Here is a 26,501-nt window from a genome sequence, read left to right on the forward strand (position 1 = left end):
AGAGAGAGAGAGAGCACATGAGAGGGGGGGAGGGTCAGAGGGAGAAGCAGACTCCCCGCCGATCAGGGAGCCCGATGCGGGACTCGATCCCGGGACTCCAGGATCATGACCTGAGCCGAAGGCAGTCGCTTAACCAACTGAGCCACCCAGGCGCCCTCAAATAAATTTTCTGCCCCCTTTTCTCTCTCTTCTTCTGGGACTCCTACAATATGAGTGTTATTACATTTAATGGGTAAGCTTTTGGTTTCTAAAAGGAAAATGTCTTCCATAAAAGTTTAATTTCATTCCTAATTTAACCACATTTTCACAATCCTCAAAAATCTTTTAACTTGAAAATCAAGAAATGAGATCGTATTTTAATCTGTACTGTTGTCAGAAGTGGCAACTTTTTTTTTTTTTTAAGATTTTATTTATTTATTTGACAGAGAGAGACACAGCGAGAGAGGGAACACAAGCAGGGGGAGTGGGAGAGGGAGAAGCAGGCTTCCTGCAGAGCAAGGAGCCCAAAGCGGGGCTCGATCCCAGCACCCTGGGATCATGACCTGAGCCAAAGGCAGGCTTAACGACTGAGCCACCTTAACGACTGAGCCACCTAGGTGTCCCAGAAGTGGCAACTTTTTATATAGATCAATGCTGTCAAATGAAAAGACATATGTTAAAAAAAAAGTTTTCCCCCTAAATTAACAATAATAATCAGGGGCGCCTGGGTGGCTCAGTCGTTGAGCGTCTGCCTTCAGCTCAGGTCATGATCCCAGGGTCCTGGGATCGAGTCCCACATCAGGCTCCCTGCTCGGCAGGAAGCCTGCTTCTCCCTCTCCCACTCCCCCTGCTTGTGTTCCTGCTCTCGCTGTCTCTCTCTGTCAAATAAATAAATAAAATCTTAAAAAAAAAAAAAACAATAATAATCAGATAGGAAGGCATTTAATAAGAAAATGTGTGAGATTTAAATGAAGAAAATTACTATATTTAAGGACATAAATTTTAAAGCAAAAATGACATAAAAGTTCTCAAACTGAACAATACAAATATAGTAAAGGTGTCAGTTCTCCACTAAGTTAATTGGTTTCAATGTAGTTCTAACCAAAATTTAAGGAGATTTTGGAACTTAATAAGGAATTTTAAAATTTAATCTAGGAAAATAAGCAAGTGAGAATAGGCAAGAGAATGTTGGTAAAAAAGAGATTACCATTACCAGATATTTTTAAATATGCTAAAAAACAATTAAAATTTATAAATGTACAAAGAAATATGATCATATACAAGTATACAATGGAATTGCAATGATGTCATAAAAAAGAATTACCTTAAACAGTATATGGTCTGTTCCAGAATTATTAAGATCCCATTTTTTTATAAATGTGTTACTGAAGTACAATACATTTATATAGAAAAGTTGCACAAATTGTAAACTCAGTGGATTTTCACAAAGCAAACACACCCAGATCAAGAAACAACATAACCAGCACCACACTCCCTCCCAAGAGTAACCACAATCTTGTCATAAGATCCCATTTGTAGGGCACCTGGGTGGCTCAGTTGGTTAAGCGGCTGCCTTCGGCTCAGGTCATGATCCTGGAGTCTCGGGATCGAGTCCCGCATCGGACTCCCTGCTCAGCAGGGAGTCTGCTTCTCCCTCTGACCCTCCCCCCTCTCATGCTCTCTCTCTCTCATTGTCTCTCCCAAATAAATAAATAAAATCTTTAAAAAAAAAAAAAAAAGATCCCATTTGTAATCAACTCTATAGTGGTCTACTGATACACAGTAAGATGCACTATTTTAAGTGTTCATTTTGATGAGTTCTGACAAATTTACATATAACCATTATCACAGCAAAGTACAAAGCACTGTAGACTCCATTTCAATTGAAAATTATCTATCTATATCTGTGTTTTCGTTTGTACTGACACTGAAAAAAAGCACAGGTGGACGTGCTAAAAACTGGGAAGTGAAACCGTTTAGTGCTTTCACTTCTTTAAAAATTTTAAGCAATACAGATTAAAAAAAAAAAAAAGAACAAATGATAATATAACAAATGGTCCTGTATATACCACCCCCTAAAATAGATGCTAATATGTAAATTTAAAGCAGAGGTACAGTTCAAATTCTTCCTCAGTCCCACTCCCTTCAGTCCTCCCAGAGGAAACAATGATCACTAATACTTTACTCCATACATGTATATGTTTCTTAAATTTACATGAGCAAGGAGAAATTATTTAATAAATGGTATTGAGAATACGGTTTTAAAATGCTCTGGCTTTGGCCAATAGTTAATTATCAGCTAAATTATTTACAAATTTTGAACCCTAGGGATACAACTGTTTATTATCACTTGATATTTTCTTATCCCTTGATTTTTAAATCTATATTAGAAACAGTTCTTATCCTAAAAATAAAATTCCTAACATTATTCTTTTTTTTTTTTAAAGATTTTATTTATTTATCTGAGAAAGAGAGAATGAGAGACAGAGAGCACGAGAGGGAAGAGGGTCAGAGGGAGAAGCAGACTCCCTGCCGAGCAGGGAGCCCCATGTGGGACTCGATCCCGGGACTCCAGGATCATGACCTGAGCCGAAGGCAGTCGCCCAAGCAACTGAGCCACCCAGGCGCCCCCCTAACATTATTCTTTAATCTACCTATTAGAAATCATAAAAAAACTAAAAGAAAAAAATTTTAAATGAAGAATATAGGGTAAGCCAAAGTTCATTAGCATTTCTGGCCAGCCAAAAAGTAGAAGGCAATGACTAACAAAATGATATCATTCATTAAATTACCTCAAATTTTTGCTTCTTTTAACTTCCTTTCTAAGAAACCAATTATATTAACAATGTTAAGAAAAATGCTATCCCCTGAAAAAGTCCTAAATTCAATCTAGACTTGATTCTTTTCATTAATCATTCTAACATGTATAAACTCCTAATTGAACTACTATATCAAATGAAAGACCACAATGATGAGAATCTCTATCTGAGATAATTATAAATTATACACTATTTTAGGATGATCAAACACAAACTTTTTAAAATTATGTATTAAAGAAACAGACAGTATGGAATTCACCAGTGTGTTTAATCAAGGAATGCTTCAGATAGGTCTTAAAAGAAACAATAGGAATAGGGAAGTAAGTGAGAAAGCATACAAGGCAGGATGATAAGTACAGGCAGATTATAAACTAAACAATGTCTACTCTGATCTATCAGGCTGGATCAGAAGAGTCATGTTATAATAATAAAAGATAACCATTTATTAATTATACCCCCCACTTTGTTCCAGGAAGATTTAAACTTCTAAGTAAATATTAAAACGTGACCAGGTAGCATAAAATAAAAACTCAGACAAGATGAGACACATGAGGGAGTTATCAAAATAAAAACCAGAAACCTACCTTCCATAGAATGGAATTCTTGCTTTGGTAGCATTCTGTTTTAGTTGGTCAAAAGCTCCTGTAAGATAAAGAGTTAATGAGTCCTCAAACTTGAAAATAAAAATTACAGAGAACGGTTTTCAAATTTCAACACATTACCTGCTCTGAATGTGTCTGCACATATCAAACAGGTCTTCCAACCTTTCCTCTGGTAATAATATGCTAACTGGGAAAAGAACATTTAAAAAATACAGTATCAATAACTACAAATTATTATACACATAATTTTTTTTCTGTTTACCCTTGTTATTTAAAGATTCAAGTAAAACTGCTCATATTCTCCTGAAAGTAGTATTATTACATTGTTTTAAGTTTTTGTGTGAATTCCAGTTAGTTAACAAATAGTATTACGCTAGTTCCAGGGGTACAATATAGTGATTCAACACTTCCATATGTCACCTGGTGCTCATCACAGCAAGTGCCCGCCTTAATCCCTAACACCTATTTAACCCCTCCCCCACCCACCTCCCCTCTGGTAACCATCAGAGTTTGTTCTCTATAATTAAGAGTCTGTTTCTTGGTTTGTGTCTCTCTCCCCCCGCAACTTTGCTCATTTTGTTTCTTAAATTCCACATATGAGTGAAATCATATGGGTGTTTGTCTTCCTCTGACTTATTTCACTTAGCATAATATTCCATCCATGTCGGAGCAAATGGCAAGATTTCATTCTTTTTATGGCTGAATAATATTCCATTGTGTGTCTATGGTGTCACACACAGGCAGAGCCTGACACGGGGCTCAATCTCATCACCCTGAGATCATGCCCTGAGCGGAAATCCAGAGTCGGGCACTCAACCGATTGAGCCACCCAGGTGCCCCTCTTATTACATTTTGAATACAGCAAATTTGCTAAAGAGTTTAAATTCTAACTGCCATCCAGTAACATTCAAAGGATATAAAATGATCAAGCAAAACATGACCATAGTGAAAAATGTTACTACTATTAATGTTAAGTAAAAACAGTAACATAGCCCTCTAAGAAATAATCCTTTTCTCTTTTTTTTCTAGATTATAACATAATTGAGGCTTTGTGATACAAAATCTGGTAACAAACTTGAGGCACCCAATTCTGGAGAAAGCAATGAATTAAAAATTAGTAGAAGGATATGTAAAATGAAGATCTAGATTATGTTGGGTGGGACACTGTTAAAAGGGAGCCTGAATCCTCGGAGATAAGGTAAACTTTCCATGTTCTCTTCTCCAAAAATCATATCCTCACTTCCTTAAAGGATAGGACAGTCTCTTTGGTAAAAGAAATAGCATAGTTATATAAAAGTCTACCATTCTTACAAAGAGCAACCACAAGGGAGACTCTGGGATTCTTTCTTATCGTACAAAAAGCTATTACAAAAACGTAATAGATATATTGAGTAACACAAAATTGTAAAGCAACAATACTAGCCTGGCTTTAACATAAAACTTGATTTATACAAACGTATCTTCTCCAGGGCTTTTTTTTTTAAGACTAAGTATAATTTACCTTTTTTATTTTTTTATTTATTTGAGAGAGCATGAGAGGGGGAAGGGTCAGAGGGAGAAACAGACTCCCCACTGAGCAAGGAGCCCTATGCGGGACTCGTTCTTGGGACTAAAGGATCATGACCTGAGCCGAAGGCAGTCGCTTAACCAACTGAGCCACGCAGGTGCCCCATGTATAATTTACCTTTGAACATGTTGTTGTTTTACCACTCCCTTGCAATCCAACAAACATGATCACATTCTGTTTTCCTTTAGTGGGTGTCCATGCTTTAACTCCAGGGTCTACAAGCTAGGTACCAAAAATAAAATAAAAATAAAATCAGGTACATATGCTTACACCCAAAACCCCTCTCTCCACAACTTCTAAATTGTAAAAATAATTTAAAGACATTTTAGTATAAAAGGCAACAATAATCCTACCATTCTAATACACATTTACTATTTCCCTTAGTACACACATAGTGAAATTTAAGAATATAAAATAATGCATTGCAAAGTCATAAGCAAGCCTATACTCCCAAACCAATTCAGAGAAAGGCGCTCAAGACTTTTTTAGAATAAGCAGGAGTGTGAACAGCGAGACCAAGTTTGAGCCAAAGGAGCAATCTACATCAGCACTGCAGAAATATAAAAATATATGTGCGGCCGCATATGAACTTTTAAATTGCTAGTAGTGACATTAAAGAAAGTGAAAATAAGTGATATTAACTTTAATACTTTATTTAACCCAGTATATTAAAATGCTATCATTTCAACATGTAACCTATATTTAAAAATTAATGAGATATTTTATATTCCCTTTTCTCATATGAGGTCTTCAAATTTGGCATCTTTTTCAAACTTATAGCACATCTCAATGTGGACTAACCAAATTACAACTGCTCAATAACTACATGGGGCTAGTAGCTGCCATATTGGGACGACACTTATCTTCATGCTGAGTTTAATAAATGCATATGTATGAGCAAAATTACAAATTATATGTGAAAGATTTTCCAGGTCAGTCAGATGTCAAATCCTCCAATGCCAAAGACCTACTGTTCTATGAAGTTATTATATTTAGAGGGCTAGTAAAAAATAATCACCAATTTCACGAGTCAGTGGGAAATTAAGGTTCACATATGGATAGCCCCCAAACTGATAAGCATGAGGCCTTTTTAAAGTTCATTTTAAAAAACAATTCCTTTGCAAGTCTGTTGTTTAGAGCTGGAAGCATGTACCTCCACATGATAATAAAGCCATAATTGCAGTTAATGCCCTAGATCGGAGACCGGCAAACTATGTGTGAATAAAGTTTTTATGGAACATCACCAAACCCATTCATTTACTGTTTTGTGCTACAACAGCAGAGCGGGGTAGCTCTGACAGAAATCATATGGCCCACAGGCCTAAACTATCTAGTCCTTAAGAGAAAGTTTGCAAAGCCCATGTGAGACAATACCATAAAGATCACATAGTCCATATTATACCTGAATTTCAAGGAAAGCCATGTGGTAACAAAGGGAGGAAAAGAGAACACATTTTGTTATCTCTTTTCCAGGCACAGGCCTAGCCTTAAGGAAACTTCTGAAATAGGAACAATCTATCTTAAACGTAAATCCACTCTCCCTCCTCCTAGATCTTTTCAGACACTCACACTACCCTATATTCACCTCCGGTCTCCATATCTCACAGCAGAAGCACTCAGCTCTCTATGAACCTAAATTTGGAACATATGTGTTTTAGTGACTAATTATTTTATATATCTAATTTCTATTCCTCCTGCGCTCTAGAACAGCAGTACTTTTCAGTGTCAGGACTCCTTTATAATTATAGTAGTTTTTAAGGTGAGTTGCAATGTAGAATCTGAAACCATATAAACTTCATACTCCATTACATTAAAATCTGTTATTCTATCTTGCACTTTGAATGCATCTTATGCTGGTGCATGATTTCATAACATCATATATTAGTCACTGACACATTTCACTACACAACATCAAAAAAAATTATTATATCATTACTGATCTCATCAGAAATGTATTGGGATCCTGTCAAACTCATGGTGGAGATACAAGTTTTTAGTTTTCACTGGAAAGCTCAATTTTATCACTGGCCACAATATTGTTACTTATTTGCCTTAAAGTGACAGGCTCACTTTACTTGAAAATCTTACTCAAGTCTGAATTACCACAGATTATCTGTCTGTTGTTTGTTGACATAAAAATGGTGTTTTATGAAAGCAGCTAGCTCAGCTTGCAAACAAATAATCACACATGTACCTTCCTCAAGACAACCATCAAATTTCAGTATGCAGCAAAAGAGCTTTCTGTATACTTCCCATTTCATCCCACAAAATCGTACAAAGATGTGTATACTCAGGGGTTAAGATTTAATACAACTAATAACTTCTACTGCTCCATCAAGGGCATTCTGAAGTAAAACAGGCTTCCCACCCCGCCCCCCCGCAAGTGTGTACTAGTAAAGAGTACAATGACTACTAGTATAGTTTGGTACTACTGCCTTGACTCATGCTAGGGAATTTTACCCACCACTGCTTTTGCACTACTGCTGTAAATATCAAACAATAAAAAAGGCAAAAAAAGGCAAATAATGTCTTAGTATTATTATTGCTTTGTACATCACTGCTCTAGACAATAAGCTTCTGAGTATAGGGACCAGTCTAAATTATCTCTATCAGCAGCATCTGACATATTGCCTAGAATAAAGTTGGTACTCAATAAATACTTCTTAACAAAGCAGTTAATGCACCAGAATTGAATACAGATGCCAAACCCTAAAAACAGAAATTTTCACTCACCCTGCACTGACCTTAGGGGACAGATGAAGAGCAAACTGGAAATAACGTGAGGAGTCCTACAGGAGTTTGGAGATCAGACCTGTGTCTGCCACTAACTAGCTGTCTCATTTTTCTCAACTGCAAACTGAGAAGTATGACTGGAAAATTCTCTGACCTCTTTTAGGTCTGAATTTCTTTTTTTTATTAATTAGTCTACAAGACTACATGGAATGATATAACCATCTGAGATACGAGACTTTTTCAAAGTACCAATCCAGCTCTGCTGAAACCAAAGGAGTAAATGAAACTAGTCACACAATAAATGGAAAAATACTAGAAGACCACTAGCAGACATCTGTTCCTCTACAAAAATTTTTTTTAGTTCCTTCCTTTTCCCCCCCTACCATTGGACCCATACATATTTTTTAAAGCTCTAAGATTTTCACCATAATCTTCATGACCACAGCAGTAATATCAGTTCTAAGGTGATACAAGGCAATAGGCTATATTTACTACTTGCAAAATAAAATCTAGGCAAGAGTCAGGATATCTGGTCTCTTCAAAGGGAATTCTGGACACAATGAACAGTTCAGGAAAGAACACTTCTCAAGAGTGACTTTCCGTACAAAAGTAGGACCTTCAATAGGCAAAACCTGATATTAAAGAGGATAAACTCAAGAGAGTTTATCCTTCCATCAATTAATCTGTAGTGAAGTTTTACTTTTCGTAACCTGGCTTTGGGAATTTTTGCAGGAACAGTACTAGCCTTTCATATCTATACTCAGAACTTTGTATTCAGAAAAGTCTGTAATAAAAATAGGCCCCTTTAGAAAAGTTAATAATCCTTCAATTAATATTTTTAATAGAGATGAATATTCTATAAAAACGTTAAAAAGTATTCTGAAATAGTATTCCTGTTTGCAGTGCTAATGTATTTTTACCCACTGGACTCTACGGAGAACCATAGCACAGTCCTGATATACTTTTACCTTCACAAGTTCTTTAAATACAGCGTGCTGAATCATTTTTCTTTTGTTAAGACCAGATGCCATCTCTTCAAGATCAATAGCAGACCTTCAAGATGATGGTTTTTGTGGGTAGGAGAGAGAAAAGTCAGTTAAGACACTCTGAAAAAAAGTTTCTGCTCCAAAAAAATGTAAAAATACTCAATCATTCACATTAATAGTCTTCTGATTCGCATGTATATAATTACTATAGATTCCTAAGTCTATATCATAAAGAATTTACCATGAAATATTAGATACCAGACTGGGGTTAGTTTTTCAAGGCTTTCTTTTGAACTCATATCACTGCAAAGTATTAATTTTATTTATTTTTACAGCATATATATTTTATACATTTTTACATACAGCAGAAAATAAGATTGCTTTCTCTAGTTCTAAATGTTTAAATGCCAGTAGTTCTACATTTACTACCCAGTCTAACAATATGAAAAGGAGAAATGGCCTGAATATGACAAGGGCTAGGATTCAAACAGTTAATTGAGGGGCCTGTATTCTATGTGCCCTGCCCCAGTCGGTGCCTCTCCCAAAGAACACAATAACTGAGACAACACACATTACTCCTTCATTCAGATCCGGACAGAAAAACCAAAAGGAGAACAAGAACGAATACAATTCTCCAATAATGAAGGAGGCTGATTAATGTCATCTTAAGCCTGAAGAGGATAAAATGGCACCACTTTTCTATGAAGAACTGTTAAAAGGCTTTTATATTAAAATACTATACTGTGCATGATTGAATCTATCCAAATAAAGGAGTAGTAAAATGGAAAGAAATCCATAATTAAATGAAAGCCACATGTAGTTTATTCTTTGAAACATCATTATGGAAACACACTATCAATGCAATCTTGCAACATACGAGTTCTATTCTTTCCAAATGCTGTATAGGAGAAACGTTTCATGATATAGCAGACTTTTCTAGTTAGCTCTTCATCTCAGTAAACTCAATTTAGTTTGCCTGGTTTTTACCTGATTAATTTAACTTACTTAACATTTTCTCTTAGTTGCTTCACTAGTTTAATATTAACATCTGCTTCCAATAATGCTGTACATACTTCTTTTAGCATAGCATTTAGTACCTGCAAATAAATAATACATAAAAATTGAACATTCCCAGTGTGTCATTTCAATCGTATAAAAACAATGGCTGATCAGTCATCATATACTATCATAGCTTAATAAAAACAATACTACACTGTTAGAGAAAAAAAAAAGTTTTCAATTAGCCTCAGAGAGGTAATCTTAGCAGATGTGTAATCATTTTGTCAAAATAAGATATTCCATTTAGTTGAAATCTTGCCATTTGCAACGATGTGGATGGAACTAGAGGGTATTATGCTAAGCGAAAGAAGTCAATCAGAGAAAGGCAATTATATGATCTCACTGATACGCAGAATTTAAGAGACAAAGCAGAGGATCATGAGGGAAGAGGAAAAAATGAAACACGACGAAACCAGAGAGGGAGACAAACCATAAGAGACTCTTAATCTCAGGAAACAAACTGAGGGTTGCCTGGAGTGGTGGGGGGTGGGAGGGATGGGGTGGCTGGGTGATGGACATTGGGGAGGGTATGTGTTGTGGTGAGCACTGGGTGTTGTGTAAGACTGATGAATCACAGACCTTTACCCCTGAAACAAATAATACATTATATGTTAATTTAAAAAAAAAAGAAAGAAAGATGGTCAAAAGGTACAAGCTTCCAGTTACAAAAATAAGTCATGGGGATGTAATGTATATGTGGTAACTATAGTTAATAATACTCTATTTTATATTTTTGAAGTTTCTGAGAGTAAATCTTAAAAGTTCTCATCAGAAGAAAAAAATTTCTGTAACTATGCATGGTGATGGATGTTAACTAGACTTACTGTGATCATTTACAATATATACAAATATCAAATCATTATGTTGTATACCTGAAACTAATATAATGTTATATATATGTCAATTATACCTCAATAAGAAAATAAAAAGTAAATCATTTGGCACATGGAAAAAAAAATTCTATGTAAGTGTAATTAATGTTAATTACTGGCAAGTAAAATGCTGTAATAATTTAAAAAAAAAAAGATATTCTATTTAGTTTTATTCAACCAAGTAGTAATTATCACAATTTTATTCCTATATTACAGTAACAATAGTAAAGACAATATGCAAGCCAAAGAAAGTTACTACACAATCGATGTTGCCATTGAACACCTTCTGTTGCTGATACACACTTTATATTCACAATATCTGCTTAATTGGACTACCAGGAAGAAAATGCAACAAAAGAAAATGACCTGGTCTGACCTAGCAGTCTTACTATTTCCACTCACAGCAGAGGAACAAAGTTGAAAAGAAAACTATCCTCCATTAATAACTCACTATCATCACATATTTGCTGAGTTACAAGGTACTGTGGTTAAAAGGTCATAAACTATAAAGTCTTAAAAAAAGATGAGGCTTTTGTTGCTCAGGTAAGTAAGTGTTTACACACTAAACTGTAAGCTCCATGAGGGCAGGGATTTTAGTCTGTTTTGTCACTGCTATATCCCTGGTGCCAGCAAAAAGTCTGCAAAAATGCAGGCCCTGGGGCACCTGGCTGGCTCAGTCAGTTATAGCATATGACTCCTGATCTCGGGGTTATGAGTTCGAGCCCCACACTGGGCGTAGAGATTATTCAAAAATAAAATCTTTTTTTTTTTTTAAGATTTTTATTTATTTAGTTGAGAGAGAGAGAGAGAGAGAGAGAGCACAAGCAGGGGGAGGGGCAGAGGAGGGAGAAGCAAGCTTCCCACTGAGTAGGGAGCCCAACGACATGGGGCTCAATCCCAGGACACTGGGATCATGACCTGAGCCAAAGACAGACCCTTAACCGACCAAGCCACCCAGGCACCCCAAAAATAAAATCTTAAAAAAAAAAAAAATAGGCCCTGGAATATTTCTTGAATAATTCCCATCTTCAACTCACTTCATACATCCTACAGAGTCTTATCAGATCTCTCTCTCATTAAAGGAGTCTGATAAAAATGGAACTGATCTTTCATTAGAGGGATTTCTTCTTGTTAATTCCCTAGCAGCACAGTACTAAGAGCAGAGAAGTTGCCAATTCAAGCAACAGCTGTTACCCTACTTCCCACCAAGCTCTTCTCCCTGGCTTCTTTTTTCTCTACTATAAACATAAACAGCATAAGGGTTACACAAAGGGGAAAACTGTTTGAACGGCTATTGTTTTATTTATTCTGAATTCTAAAGACTACACAATAGTTTAAGTTATGATTTATCATTTAATAATAATTATTAGAAAAAGCCCTGGATGAGGAATCAGAAAAAAGATACTAATCCTGGCTTTTTGGATAAATAAACATGTGGAACTGACTTTCTGTTGCTGTTAACTGAGAGGCTGCACTAGCTAACCTCAAAGATGGTCCCAAAATTATTTAAATCCATTAGCTTATTAAAGTATTGGTAGCAAATTCTGCATTAGATTTTTTTTTCAGTGAGCACTGAGTAATGTACAGAACTGGTGAATCACTGTATTGTAAACCCGAAACTAATATAACACTTATATTAACTATACTGGATAAATTTTTTTTAAGTTCAAAAAAAATTTTTCTTTTCAAACCTCCAAGTTAGAAAGCACTTTTTTTTTTTTCCTTAGAGAGAGAGGGAGAGAGAGGAGTGGGGAGGGGCAGAGGGAGAGAGAATCCCAAGCAGGCCCCAATCCCAGCATAGACCCTAACTTGGGGCTCGATCTCACAAACCCAACATCATGACATGAGCTGAAATCAAGAGTCCAATGCTTAACTGACTGAGCCACCCAGGTGCCCCTAGAAAGTACTTTTTATCTATTATTTCATTTGATCCTTAAAACCATCTTTTATTTATTTTTTATTCTTATGTTAATCCCCATACATTACATCATTAGTTTTAGATGAAGTGTTCCATGATTCATTGTTTGTGCATAACACCCAGTGCACCATGCAGAATGTGCCCTCCTCAATACCCACCACCATGCTAACCCATCCTCCCAGCCCCCTCCCCTCTAGAACCCTCAGTTTGTTTTTCAGAGTCCATCCTCTCTCATGGTTCGTCTACCCCTCCGATTTCCCCCGCTTCATTCTTCCCCTCCCGCTACCTTCTTCTTCTTCTGATCCTTAAAACCATCTTGTAAGGGAAATACTGTCTTCTCATTTTATACATTAAGGAATCTGAAGTTGACTTGCCCAAATTTCTATCACAAGCTACTAAGTAGGTTGCTAAACAAGGTCTTCTAAACCAAATTCAGTACTCTCCCATTGGTACCACAAAATATAAAGTATACTTGTGGTTTCTTATCTTCTTCAATTGATAAATCATTAAGATACCAGGTATGGGGGGGGAAATGACATTTTTTTTTTTTTTTTTTGGTGGGCAGCAAAGGTTTATTGAGTGATAGCAAAGTGATAGTACAAAGCTCCCAAGGAGGGAGGGGACCTGAGAGGGTTGCCTGAGAAAGAAATATTTTAAACTTAAAACAAGAAAGCCGGGGCGCCTGGGTGGCTCAGTTGGTTAAGCGACTGCCTTCGGCTCAGGTCATGATCCTGGAGTCCCAGGATCGAGTCCTGCATCGGGCTCCCTGCTCGGCAGGGAGTCTGTTTCTCCCTCTGACCCTCCCCCCTCTCATGTGCTTGCTCTCTCTCATTCTCTCTCTAATAAATAAATAAAATCTTTAAAAAAAAAAAAAAAACAAGAAAGCCAAGAGAAAGAGTATTTCAGATACCATATAAGGAGTCAGCTTACAAAATCTAAAATAAACAAAAACTGAGTGAGGATTTCAGAGAAAATCAAAGTAGACAATATGAAAATACTAGCCTTTTATGAGAATGCTAAATAAAAGTGGAGAGAAAGGTGAGATGCGCATATGCCTACCCAAGAAGAAAGAAGCAGGACACTGAAGTTTTGGGCTTATCTCTCCAGATCTAAGCCATTTTCAAAACAAAAAAATGTCATTTTTACATGTTAGTTAAGATTTGGGGGTTTTTTGTTTCCTTTTTATAATTCTTTATAGAAAGTTAAATAGTAAGATGGTCAACTCAATAAAAAACACCATCTAGTGTATCCAGTTTTAAATTTTTATCTACAGTTATTAAATCTACATCAAAACAAATATAAACATAGAGATTACTAATAATTCATCTCCCTGATGTTAGTAATGATGTGCAATCATATATATTTCACACATTATACATACCTCTTCATTGATAATGGTGGCATTGCTCAATGAGCGTAATGCTGATGTTATTTTTCTTCCAAGGTCTGCTAGTACCATCTTGAAGGCTTTAAGATGTGATTACAAGAAAATCTAAGAAGGAAAAACATTAAATAAAAACATGTGAAAAATAATACCAGTTCCCATAACTGAAGACTTCTAAAGAAGAGTATTTAGTTCAAATTAAAGTACTTTAATGTTTAGATTCTATAACTTCAATTTCCATAGCCTCAACCTGCAGCCTCAATATAGGTATGCCCAAAAGCTAAAGCTACCCCCCTTGATTATGATGCCTTATGTTTGAATACCTAATTGGAATAGTCCATACAAATCAGCAAATTTAACATATCAGATAATATGCTTTGAGGAAATGATGATATAATCTCAACTCTGGACATACATGTGAATATGGACATTTTGGACATACATGTGAATAAGAGAAGGAAAAATGTGAAATCTCCACCCAGAACTATTGTCCAATTTACCACATTAAAGGACTCTGTAAACTACCTTGATTCATGCTCTAAGCCAAAGGAAAAAAAAGGTTTAATTAATAAGACACCTCACTTTTCACACACATTACATTAGCTCGTCTTATTCTTCTAACACCCAAGGAAAGGGGTATATTACTAACTTTCCTATTTTATTTTATTTTTTTAATTTTTTTAAATTTTTTATTTATTTGACAGAGAGATAGCACAAGTAGGCAGAGCGGCAGGCAGAGGGAAAGGGAGAAGCAGGCTCTCTGCTGAGCAAGGAGTCCGATGCGGGGCTCAATCCCAGGATCCTGGGATCATGACCTGAGCCGAAGGCAGCCGCTTAACCGACTGAGCCACCCAGGCGCCCCTAACTTTCCTGTTTTAAAGCTCTTCTTGATTCCCCAACTCTATAACAAGATAACCTCAAAGGCCCTTTCCAGCTCTAAAATGTTATGGTTTTATAAAGTATGCAGATGCACCCACTACACCTAAGTCCTTATACCATGCAAGGACTCATGGGTGGTATGCAAGCAAATAGGACAGGTAGTCCCTGGCCTCAAGCTGATTATCTACTAACTGGCAAGACAAGACACATGAATGTGCAGCAAAATAAATATTAGGAGAATTCCTTTTGCCTGACTTTCTTCAAACTGGGACATCGGCTTTTTCCTACCTTCAGGCTCAAATGAAACATCAGCTCTTCCTGGGTCTCAAGCCTGCCAGCCTTTGAAATGGAACTACACCACTCGCTCAGCTCTCCTGGGTCTCCAACTTGCCAAGCTAGAGGATCTTGGGACTCGTCAGCCTCCATGATCACATGAGCCAATTCCTTATAATAAAGTTCTTTTTGTATATGTGTACATGTATATACACACACACATCCTATTGTTCTGTTTCTGTGGAGACCCTTGACTAATACCAGTAAAGAACTAGTTCAAAGCTAGCAATAAAACTTTATGATCAACTGTCAATAATTATTTCCTTAAAAATTCAAAGGAAGAAAAAACAGGCTCAAGTAGATAGAACAAGCTTTACAGAGAAGCTTGAATATGAATTTGATCCTGAAATATAAGTAGAACGTGGATAGGCAGAGAAGAAGACAAAAAGGAACTGGAAGATGATAGGCAAGAGCAAAAATGGAGACATAGAAAAGCTTGGGACATACTATACATTACATATGCATTATGTGTGGACTTAGAGATTATTAAGTCTGTATTCTTTGGGAGACAGTAAATAAAATATTCTAGTCAGAACAACGGGTTATCTAATTAAAAGGAAATACAGGTTGTAAAGAGCTCTGAAACCAAGTTAAGTATCAATTGTCTGGTAGAAGCAAAATCGGCAGAAAAGCTCAGTGTTCAATGATTTTAGTTAACTCTTCCAAGTTAATCTAATCTATCAACCAAGATAATCTAGACTAGATTCCTATAAAGAGAGTATAAGGAGATTAAAAATAAGAGAAACAGGGGCACCTGGGTGGCTCAGTCGTTAAGCGTCTGTCTTCCGCTCAGTTCATGATCCCAGGGTCCTGGGATCGAGCCCCACATTGGGCTCCCTGCTCTGCGGGAAGCCTGCTTCTCTCTCTCCCACTCCCCTTGCTTGTTTTCCCTCTCTCGCTGTGTCTCTCTCTGTCAAATAAATAAATAAAATCTTTAAAAAAAAAAAGAGAGAAACAGAAGGACAAAATTGCTGACTCATTCAACATAGAGAACAAGGAGATGAGGGGAGTCAAAAGAAGCAGGAAAGGAAATGCACTCAAGAACCTATCACTGGCAAAGAGATGTTCCAGGTTGAGCTCTAAATTAAACACTACCCTTCCACTCAGGTAAAACTAGGTAATTTAGAACCTAAAAAATTACTACCAACACTTGATGGAATTGAAAAAAATGTGCTTACCGTAAATTGTTTACAGTTACATGGTTACTTTACCTGAAAGACCAACTACTTCATAGACAAGATCAAGCACTTTTTGTTTCTTATCCCATACTCATTATACTAAATTATTATTGCTTAAGTAAATATTCCTGAGGTAAAAAATAAGAGTCAGATGTTTCAGTTCATCTCCTTTACCACTGTGTTACCGAGAGTGATATAATCCTAATTATGACACCACAATTTACTTTTTTAAAGATGATGTCATAAACACATCATCCTCCATTTTATTTTTTTACTTTTTTAAAAGATTTTATTTATTTATTTGACAGAGAGATAGAGAGAGAACACAAGTAGGCAGAGAAGCAGGAGAGGGAGAAGCAGGCTCCCCGCAGAGCAGGGAGACCGATGCGGGACTCGATCCCAGTACCCTGGGATCATGACCTGAGCCGAAGGCAGCCACTTAACCGACTGAGCCACCCAGGCGGCCCTCATCCTCCATTTTAAAAAGCTGTATTAGTTAACTCTTAAAAATAAACTTATCTTCCCATGTAGACTGATCTTTTTTTTTTTTAAGATTTTATTTATTCATTTGAGACAGAGATACAGAGAGAGAGAGCATGAGCAGGGGAAGAGGCAAAGGGAGAGGGAGAAGCAGGCTCCCCGCTGAGCAGGGAGCCCAATGCGGGGCTCGATCCCAGGACCCTGGGATCATGACCTGAGCCGAAGGCAGACACTTAACCATCTGAGCCACCCAGGCGCCCTGTAGACTGATCTTTTAAACTAAAAAAACTTCTGTGAAGTTTTCTAATACATTTTTCCTCATATAAGTACTTATTGGCAGCACATTTTAAAATTATTTACTTGATTATAAAAACTTACATTTCAGTAGAGGAATAATGATATCTAATAATACCTTTTATTTATACAGTATTATCTGTGCAATTTCCAAGGATGTGTTCCTGAAAACTCTGGTATTAGAATTCTCCTCAAAACCTCAATAACGGGGCGCCTGGGTGGCTCAGATGGTTAAGCGTCTGCCTTCGGCTCAGATCACGATCCCAGAGTCCTGGGATCAAGCCCCGCATCCGGCTCCTGGCTCGGCGGGGAGCCTGGTTCTCCCTTTCCCTCTGCCTCTCTCCCTGCTCATGCCTTCTCTCTCTCTCCCTCTGTATCTCTGTGTCTCAAATGAATAAATAAAATATTTAAAAAAAAAAAAAACCTCAATGACTTCCTATTTCAGGCAGAAGTAAAGTCCTCAAAATACAAAATGGACTGTAAGGCACTCTCAAATACACACACTCCATTTTAATCACATTGACCTCCTTACTGTTGATGCTGCATATTTCTACCTCAGGGCCTTTGTACTGGCTGGCATGATCTCCCCCTGGCTGACAAGGGGAAGACAGCTCCCTGCCTCATCTCCTTCAGATTGATGTCTAGATGCAGTTTCTCAATAAGGCCTTCCCTAATCACTTGTTTAAAATCACAATTCCCCTTTCCTTTATTTTTTCTCATTGTCCCATTACCAAATAACATGATTTACTTATACTATTTGTGGTCTATAATATACCCCAACTGAAATGTAAGCTGCATGCAGGCAGGGACTTTTGCCTCTTTTGCTCTCTCCTATGAACTCACTGCTTTATGTACCCTCAGAGTTATATATTGAACCCTTATTAAAAATGAACGTTATGAATGAATGTATTAAAGACTTTAGGAATAAAGCAAGACTAGGGAACCAAAGTCATGAAAGGCCTTATAAAGATCTCTTTTAAGACCACTAATATACAGACACTCTGGAAAACAGTATGGAGGTTCCTCAGAAAGTTGAAAATAGAGCTACCCTATGACCCAGCAATTGCACTACTAGGTATTTACCCCAAAGATACAAATGTAGTGACCTGAAGGGGCACCTGTACCCCAATGTTTATAGCAGCAATGTCCACAATAGCCAAACTACGGAAAGACCCCAGATATCCATCGACATATGAATGGATAAAGATGTGGTATATATATTCAATGGAATATTACTTACCATCAAAAAAATGAAATCTTGCCATTTGCAATGACGTGAATGGAACTAGAGGGACTATGCTAAGGGAAATAAGTCAATCAGAGAAATACAATTATCATATGATCTCACTGATATGCGGAATTTAAGAAACAAGGCAGAGGATCATGGCGGAAGAGGAAAAAATGTAACAAGACAAAACCAGAGAGGGAGACAAACCATAAGAGACTCTTAACTATAGGAAACAAACTGAGGGTTGCTGTGGGGGGGGGGGGGGGGGGGGAATTGGGTGGCTGGGTGATGGACATTGGGGAGGGTATGTGTTGTGGTGAGCGCTGTGTATTGTGTAAGACGGATGAATCACAGACCTGTACCCCTGAAACAAATAATACATTATATGTTAATAAAAAAAATTGGAAGAGTTAAAAAAAAGAAAGACCTCTAATATAAACCAATGAAATCAAAAGAAAGTCAATGACCTAGGTAATTGATATTGTACAATTAATATCCATTTGCCATTATTTATTACAACTTTTTAGAATTTCCCTAAAAAAGGAATTTCCAACAAGATTCTTTTTTTTTTTTTAAGATTTTATTTATTTATTTGACAGAGACAGAGAGAGAGCACAAGTAGACACAGCGGCAGGGAGAGGGAGAGGGAGAAGCAGGCTCTCCGCTGAGCAGGGAGCCTGAAGTGGAGCTCGAACCCAGGACCCTGGGATCATGACCTGAGCCGAAGACAGCCACTTAACAGACTGAGCCACCCAAGCACCCCTTCCAACAAGATTCTTAAAAATTAACTTCACCTTGATCTAATATGCATACTAAAATACAGAACATCTTTTTTAATGTTACTAGCTAACCCTTTATCTCAAATTGGAGTAATTTACAACTCAAGCACACTCACTCAAAATTCTCTTGTTCAACTAAAAAGGTTTATAGAAGTAAATCAGTATATACTAGAATTTCATAAAAGAGGAATCTCTACTTAGATGGGGCTGTTGGAAAAGTTTAAGAGTAAATTACTGTATAGTACTTCATACAGTTTAACATCTATTATCTCATTCCACCCTCACAACAATTTTATGATATAAGCAGGTTAGGGAATGGTGTTCCCTACAAAAAAAAAAAAAAAGCAAAATGACTTTCCACAGTCCCCTGGCTACACAGTCTTAGGTCCGATAGTATGAATGATGCTTTAAAAAACAGGATTGAATATCCCTGCTGGTAAACTCCAGGACAATTTTGTTGCTATAGTCAAGAGAGGAAATCATACTTTGAAAGCAAAAATGCACACTCCTCTTCATGGAAGAATCATTGCAATGTCCAGAAAGAACTGATAAGGACCACTGCAATCAGGATGTATAAGGACTGAGCTTTGTCCGAGTCACATGTTCTAACAGGAATCTAAGAGGAGTTGGATAGTGAGGTGATGGAAACAGGCCCAAGTCTAGGGTGCCCTGATAAGGCAAGCACAAGGTCAAGTATCATACATACCCGCTGCAGTGTGAAGTACTGGAAAGAGCATGGGCTTTGGAGTCTGACATACTTGGATTCAAATCCCAGCTCTGTTACATACTGGCTGTGTTACTTTGGGTAAGTTACTTAATCTCTCTGAGCCTCACTTTCCTCACCTACAAAATGGAGATAATACCATTATCAAGGTAGTGACCCTGAAGGGATTTTGTGAGGGTTAAATGAGACAATACATATAAAACTGTCTGCAAGTGCCTAGTATATTAACTTCCTTGCTTTCTTGAATGATACCAACTGGCTCTCCCTATAGTGCTATCTGAAGTGTAAGTAAACAGGAACTTTTCTTAAACCCTACTAAAGTTCCTGTCCCATTACCTAGGAACCACCCGAGGAATCTTTAGTGCCAATTACACGTACCTGCAATTCTATTGTTCAACAGCAGCTGGAGTGTTCAAACAGCCACTTTCCTCTACATAAACAATTATAAATATTCCTGCCAGAACCTTACCTGGTCTGAGATTATATAAACAGATCCTAACGACTGGAGATTTCAAATCCTATTACAATGAAAATTCCTGTAAAAAAGTTCTTCTAAGCCCTAGTCAGTGACTAATTTATTGGATCAATATTAGACTAAAAAACTAAATTAATATATTAGTAGTAGTAAATACCTTTAGAAAATTCAATTCTACATTATATACCTTTCCAGAAGCTATTCAAATAGCCCAAACCAATACTTGCTTTCCTCACTATAATACTAAATATATCTATATATATTTAAATTCTGTATAGTATATGTATTCATATTCTAGGATATCAGAAAAGTAAATTTATCTAACCAAGTGGCCTATACGCATCTTATTTGCTAAAATTATTCTATTTGAATAACAATATAATGTTAATTATGACTTTTAAATTTATGAATACTTTTTCATTCTGAATCTTAGTCCTCCAAAGAAATAATTCATAATAACTTATGTTTTGTGATTACAGGAAGATAGACGTTCATTGTAAAAATTCAAACGCTACAGAAGTACTAAAAGTAGAAAATATAATTCCCCTAATCTTACAGCCTCTTGTCCCCTGGATAACCACCAATAACAATTTGGTATATGTTCCTATAGACTTTGTTTTCTTTGCATATAATTTAGGCAAGTTTTCACAAGAATTATGGTTTGGGGGGAGTGAAAAAGGAAGCAGTAATGAGGGAAATTCTTTTGTAAACACGCTTGCTAATGCTAAAAATATGCTTAAATGCAAAGGCAGAATACATAGCTGCATATATTGTATAATCCATTTTTGTCTATAAACAAATATCAAAAAATAACATTAGCCTCCAGGGAAATACAGATCAAAGGCACAACCAGATACTACTTCTCACACACTAGAATGGCTATAGTCAAAAAGACATAACTAGTGTGGTTAAGAATGTGGAGAAATCAGAACCCTCACACACTGCTGGTAAGAATATAAATGGTATAGCACTTTGGAAATAGTTTGGCAATTCCTCAAAATGTTAAACATAGAGTTACTGTATATGACCCAGCAATTCCATTCGGAGGTACATCCAAGAGAAAGTAAGACACACACATCCACAAATATCCATAAAATGGAATATTTGATAATAAAAAGGAATGAAGCACTGATACATGCTACAACATGAATGAATACTGAAAACATTATGCTACATGAAAGAAACCAGTGACAAAAGAGCCACATACTCTGTGATTCCATTTATATGAAATGTCCAAAAGTAAATCTATAGAGACAGAAAGTGGATTAATAGTTGCTTAGGGCTCAGGAGTTGGGGGAAAATGAGGAGTGACTATTAATGAGCATGGAGTTTTTTCATGGAGTGATAAAAATGTTCTAAAATTGATTGTGGTGATGCTAGCACAACTCTGTAAATACACTAAAAACTACTGAATTGTACACTTTAGGTGAACTGTAGGACGTGTGAATTTTGTTTCAGTAAAACTGTTAGAAAATAGTAACATTTGTCATTTCCGGATGATGAACAACTAGTCATCTTTATTTTTTTATTTACATCTTTTTGTAATTTCCAAATTTTTGGTAATGACTAAGACTATTATTTTTTAAGTCAAAGGGAAATTTATTTTTCAAAGTGCTCCTTGTGAGAAATACGGTGATATTATACTGGGGATTGAGATGGAATTGCCACTTGAATTCATTTAGTTATTCATTCATTCAATATCTACTATGTATTCCATGAATCATACCAGCATGAGAAAAGTTTTAACTGCAAATCAATAAATTACATCAACTTAACACAGACAAGACTCCTCTGTTGACTTCAAAAGATCAATTATACATCATACCACCACTGACTTAACTGCTTTAATTCTGCACCAAAGGTTATATTTAACTATGCAAGAAGTATCAGGAAATTCTCTCTTCATTAAAATAATCTGTTTCCAAATTTTAAAACTCCCTTTAATATTAAAAAAAAAAATGTAACATTTCATAGTTTGATAGTAGAAAAGGTATACCAACAATTCAATTAGCAACAAGGGAGATAAAAGCATCTTCAGGCCCTCCTTCAGTTTATTCAAGCAACAGTGAGAATAGAATCATTTAAGATCCTTTATTGGCTATCAGGTCGATCATAACAAGGATCTTTATGTAAACTGTTACCAAGATTAAAACAAAGTCAAAAGAATTCCTTGGCAATAGTCTGTCCTGAAGTTGAAAAGACCATAGGCTAAAAGCACGGATGAGGAGGAATAAGAGGTATATGATATTTTTGTTATTTCAGCTACATGTACCTAACACCTATCCACTGAAAATTAAATACTCAATCAGAATCTCCAAGGATAGTACCATGAAAAGGTTTTCGGGGAAGTGGCTGGCCTCATCTAACTTCTTGTGATTAGAAGAGTAAAACAAGGCATCTATATTTTGAAAAACTTCACTGGCTATACTGAAGGGCAACCAGGCTTAAAAATCACTATATGAAACAATACTCCTCAAAGGAAACAAGAGAAAGAAAAATCTGTTCCATAATTTAAAAATTAGAGTCAATGTAGCAAATACACTGGAGGGAGAAAAACTTGAGAGCAAGGAGACTACAGTACTAATCACAGTAATCATACTCCAAAAGTCTGGTGGAGGCATGTCGGCTTGCACCAGGGAAGCAGAAAGCAGAATGGATCAAGTCAAGCCCAAGCAGAAGCTAAAGGACCTAATCACCAAATAGTTGTGGGAAATGAAGGAGAAACAAAAGGCAAAAGTGACTCCAAGGTCTCAAATAGTAACCAGATGGCCAGGGATACCATTAACCAATAAAGGGAAGACAAAAAAGAGATGCTGGTTTGAAAGCTAAAGAGTAACCAGAGAAAAGGTTCAAGAGGCTTTATGGTTTTGTAATGTTGTATTTGTCATATTCTACTAAAGTGGGATTTTGAGTACATCTGCTATAATATTTTGTAATGTCCTACTAAAGTTGGATACTGAATACATAGGGGTTCATTTTATTATTGTTTTTAAAATTGAAAATACAAATATCACAAAATTCAGGCAGAAACAAGGAGTCAAAGCTCCTATGTATGATATACATAACAATGAAAAAAGTGGAAAAGGGAAGTGGAGGTAGTAAATTTGGTTTGGGACCTATTGAAACTAAAGAACTCTATCATTCATGAGACAGAAGTTACAGGGGAAAAAAGAGAAGTTAGAGAAGTTTGGAAATGGTTAGCGAACAAAGATAACGCCATGGAAGCCAAGGATGTAGATGAGAATTCTCAAGGACAGCCTGTGAAAGACCACGGGATGGTAAAGAGCCAACAAAAGGAGTCAACTAAAACATAATAATTAAAATGGATAGAAGCCCTTACTAATTCCTTTCCCTCTCCAAAGGCATACAGAAGAAAATAAATTAAAAAAAAAAAAAAAAAGCTACCATTTATCTTACTAAATTCCAGCGGCGGGTCCAGAATTTCCAGTTAGGTGGAGTTAGAGGAATAAACTGAAAGAGGGCCTGAAGATGCTTTTATCAAATTAGAAAATATTAACTGACCACATGAAAACACTAAGAGAAAGAGTTTTGAGGGAAATAATTCCTCTCCCCTTTGGCACCAACACTGCTATATTCTAGGCATTGCATGAAACAGGTCATCTAATCTTTCATCCCCATAATAAGCTTATTAGATAGATGAGGAAACTGAGGCTGGACTGGAATAGCAACTTGCTCAGGGTTACAGATCTTCCAAGGAGTTCTCTCATCTGGGTTCCCAGAGCTCTCATAGCTCTTTATACCTTCCTAGAGTTTCTCATTACTCATCTTGCTTTAATGTGCATTTATGTGCCTCTCTCTCACTGTACTGTTAGCTCCTCAATGACAGGGTTTGTGTCATTCACTTCTGTATCCCTATAGATAGGAATAAGTAAATATGTTGAATTAAACATATGAAAGAACTTGGTGAGAATAGCATCAAGGAAGCCAACAGGGGAAAGAGTTTTTAGAAATGGTCAACAGTGGCAAATGTACAGAGAAAACCATCAGTATATCTGAATTCATCATTGGCATTGAACTGATATCCCTTATTCACTTATTGAACGCCTACAATTTGCAGGACAATGTGTTAAGCACAACGAACACGGGAAAATAAAATCTGGTACACACCAAAAGGTTTTCGGAGAAGTAGACACATCTAAATTCTTGATCGGGAGAGCAAAGCAGAGTCAGGCCTGTAATTGCCTACACCTAATTTGGCTAGTAAATCTGAAAACAACTTAAAAGGGTCACAGTGCATCTTTTAATAAAACTTCTGATGGGGCACACGAGATGAAAAAGGGCCAGTGCACCTCAGTCTCGGTGACGAGAGCCGGTGGCCAGGGAAGCCGACTCCCTTCGGAGTCTCTGGCCCCCAAGCAGAGCTGAGGCTGCCCCTAGCTGCCAGTCCGTGGTCGGGGGCGGGAAAAAGCAAGATACTTACAGCAAAAAGCACCGCTACCGCTGTGGCCCAAAGGGGCCGGCGATTCTTTCGCGAGGCCCCTGCGCCGTGGGAGGAAACCAAGGAAAGCAGGGATCAGACAGACAGGTGCGACCCCACAGCCCGACTTCCCAAACTATACAAACTAGGGCTCCAGCGCCCAGCACCGCGACGCCAACTCCCACCAGCTGTAAGACCGACGATTGCCACCGAACCTTCCGCCCAATGAGGAAACGTCACCACTCAGCGAAGTCCAGCCTTTCATGAAAAGGATACACTTCCGCTTCCGGGGCACCTGCCGCATTCTTTCAGCGCTTTGACTTAAAAGGTTTATTGAGATGTTTCTTTGCTTCGACTGGCTTTTTGACATTCCGTTTTCTATCGCTCAATCACTGCGACAGCAAAATGGCAAGATAGGACGCCCTCTAGGGATGCGATCCCAGGAAAGAATTCCGGCCTCGATAAGTTACTTTAAGAAAAAGTGGCAAAAAAAAAAAAAAAGAAAAAGTGGCTAGGCTATGCACTGCCAGCAGAGAGGGGAGTGGTGAGAGATGGAGGTGCGATTAGAGAGTATGGATTTCTCCCTAGGCGCGTGTGAGAACTCCCAAAAGGGGCGGGGCTTAGGGATTTCGCAGCCGGGGGAGGTGCGTTCCTCCGTGTCGGATCTGGCGTGGAGACCCGTCTCTGCTTGCGCGTGCGCAATGCGAACCTTCCCCTGTGCTGTTTTCTGTTTTCAGCATGGAATTCCGCTCGGCGCGGCGAGCAATCCTAAGGCTGCTGCGTACGGTGACTCCGGCGGACCTCCCAGCGCTGCTCGAGTGGATGCGAACTACCCGTAAGCGACCAGAGCCAGACGCAAGTGGTTGGGGCAAGGATATGCTATGGCCGCCGACCTTGGGGACTTAAGACAGGGTGAGGTCGAAAGCCTCTTAGGGGTCGCTGTGCTGGTCCCCGCTCGAGTATAGGACAGATTGGCGGGGGCACACCTCAAACCTTAGCAGCTTAAGAGTCCAGTTTGGGATTGGGTGCGGGAAGACCTGGCCCTCGGTTGTTTGTGATTGCGCTGCAGACTTCAGACAAGCCACTAGAGGCTCCTTGTGCCTAACCCTTTTCAGAAGGAAAAGAAGGGGAGGGGGATTTTGCCCCTCCTCTCTCCCCTCATTACTCCCACAAACTTGTGACTACCAGTAAAGAAACTACCTGAAAAAGCACTTTGCAAAAGAGTTTCAGGCAGTGGAGCAGGAAGCTTTTACCCTGCAAGCAAAATCACCTGTAGCTAGTGCATTTATTTTCTCAGTGGTAAAGTGGACCATCAATTTGATAGCAGTTTTTACGGGGTGAGGGAAAGGAGAGAAGGGGGTGGGGATAGGGAAAAGACTCTGATTTTAAACTGTTAATAAAATTAATAATTAAAAGCACAAGTTAGAATCGAGGAAATATGTTGATTAGGTAGACTTGGTGAAGAATGGTTAGATCTGTTTTGGCACAGTGAGGCCTGGTGAAGCACAAGAAAATAGGATATTCCTTGTTTGGGAGCTTTGCCAAACTAGGTTATGCCTCTATACCTCTCAACATTGAATCCTATGTTTATTTTCATCCAGACTCATGACTTGAAATATTCCTGTGTGCTAATGATTTCCAAACTTGACTTCTTCCTAGAACTCTCTCTTTCTTTGTGATGTTAGAGTCAATCAGTAGGTTGGGGTATTACTATTATTACACATTTGGGGAGATCATTATGCCAAACTGAAATTAACTTGGACAACTGATAGTG

General features: G+C 37.6%; 2 protein-coding genes across 9 annotated transcripts in view; one reads left to right on the plus strand and one right to left on the minus strand.

The window, feature by feature from the left end:
- SRP54 (signal recognition particle 54) overlaps positions 1 to 24,967 on the minus strand; it is a 42,986-nt gene extending 18,019 nt beyond the window's left edge. For 2 of the 7 annotated variants that reach the window (XM_021695670.2, XM_021695668.2), the window contains exons 1-7: positions 24,731 to 24,940; positions 13,917 to 14,027; positions 9,692 to 9,783; positions 8,669 to 8,753; positions 5,085 to 5,189; positions 3,521 to 3,587; positions 3,383 to 3,440 (exon numbers count right to left, since the gene is read on the minus strand). In XM_021695670.2, the coding sequence (XP_021551345.1) occupies positions 3,383 to 3,440; positions 3,521 to 3,587; positions 5,085 to 5,189; positions 8,669 to 8,753; positions 9,692 to 9,783; positions 13,917 to 13,994 (485 nt within the window). In that variant the 5' untranslated portion in view covers positions 13,995 to 14,027; positions 24,731 to 24,940. Of the gene's footprint in view, positions 1 to 3,382; positions 3,441 to 3,520; positions 3,588 to 5,084; positions 5,190 to 8,668; positions 8,754 to 9,691; positions 9,784 to 13,916; positions 14,028 to 15,885; positions 15,902 to 19,796; positions 19,934 to 24,730 lie in introns of those variants that run through there. The other 5 variants (XM_021695666.1, XM_044918350.1, XM_044918352.1 and 2 more) reach the window with 5 other exon arrangements.
- Positions 24,968 to 25,391: 424 nt separating this feature from the next.
- Positions 25,392 to 26,501, plus strand: part of LOC110585264 — a 34,988-nt gene continuing 33,878 nt past the window's right edge. The window contains exon 1 of one of the 2 annotated variants that reach the window (XM_021695476.1): positions 25,392 to 25,562. In XM_021695476.1, the coding sequence (XP_021551151.1) occupies positions 25,466 to 25,562 (97 nt within the window). In that variant the 5' untranslated portion in view covers positions 25,392 to 25,465. The remainder of the gene's footprint in view (positions 25,563 to 26,501) is intronic. The other variant, XM_021695475.1, reaches the window with a different exon arrangement.

This window comes from Neomonachus schauinslandi, chromosome 9, assembly GCF_002201575.2.
Source record: "Neomonachus schauinslandi chromosome 9, ASM220157v2, whole genome shotgun sequence".
Taxonomy (NCBI): domain Eukaryota; kingdom Metazoa; phylum Chordata; class Mammalia; order Carnivora; family Phocidae; genus Neomonachus; species Neomonachus schauinslandi.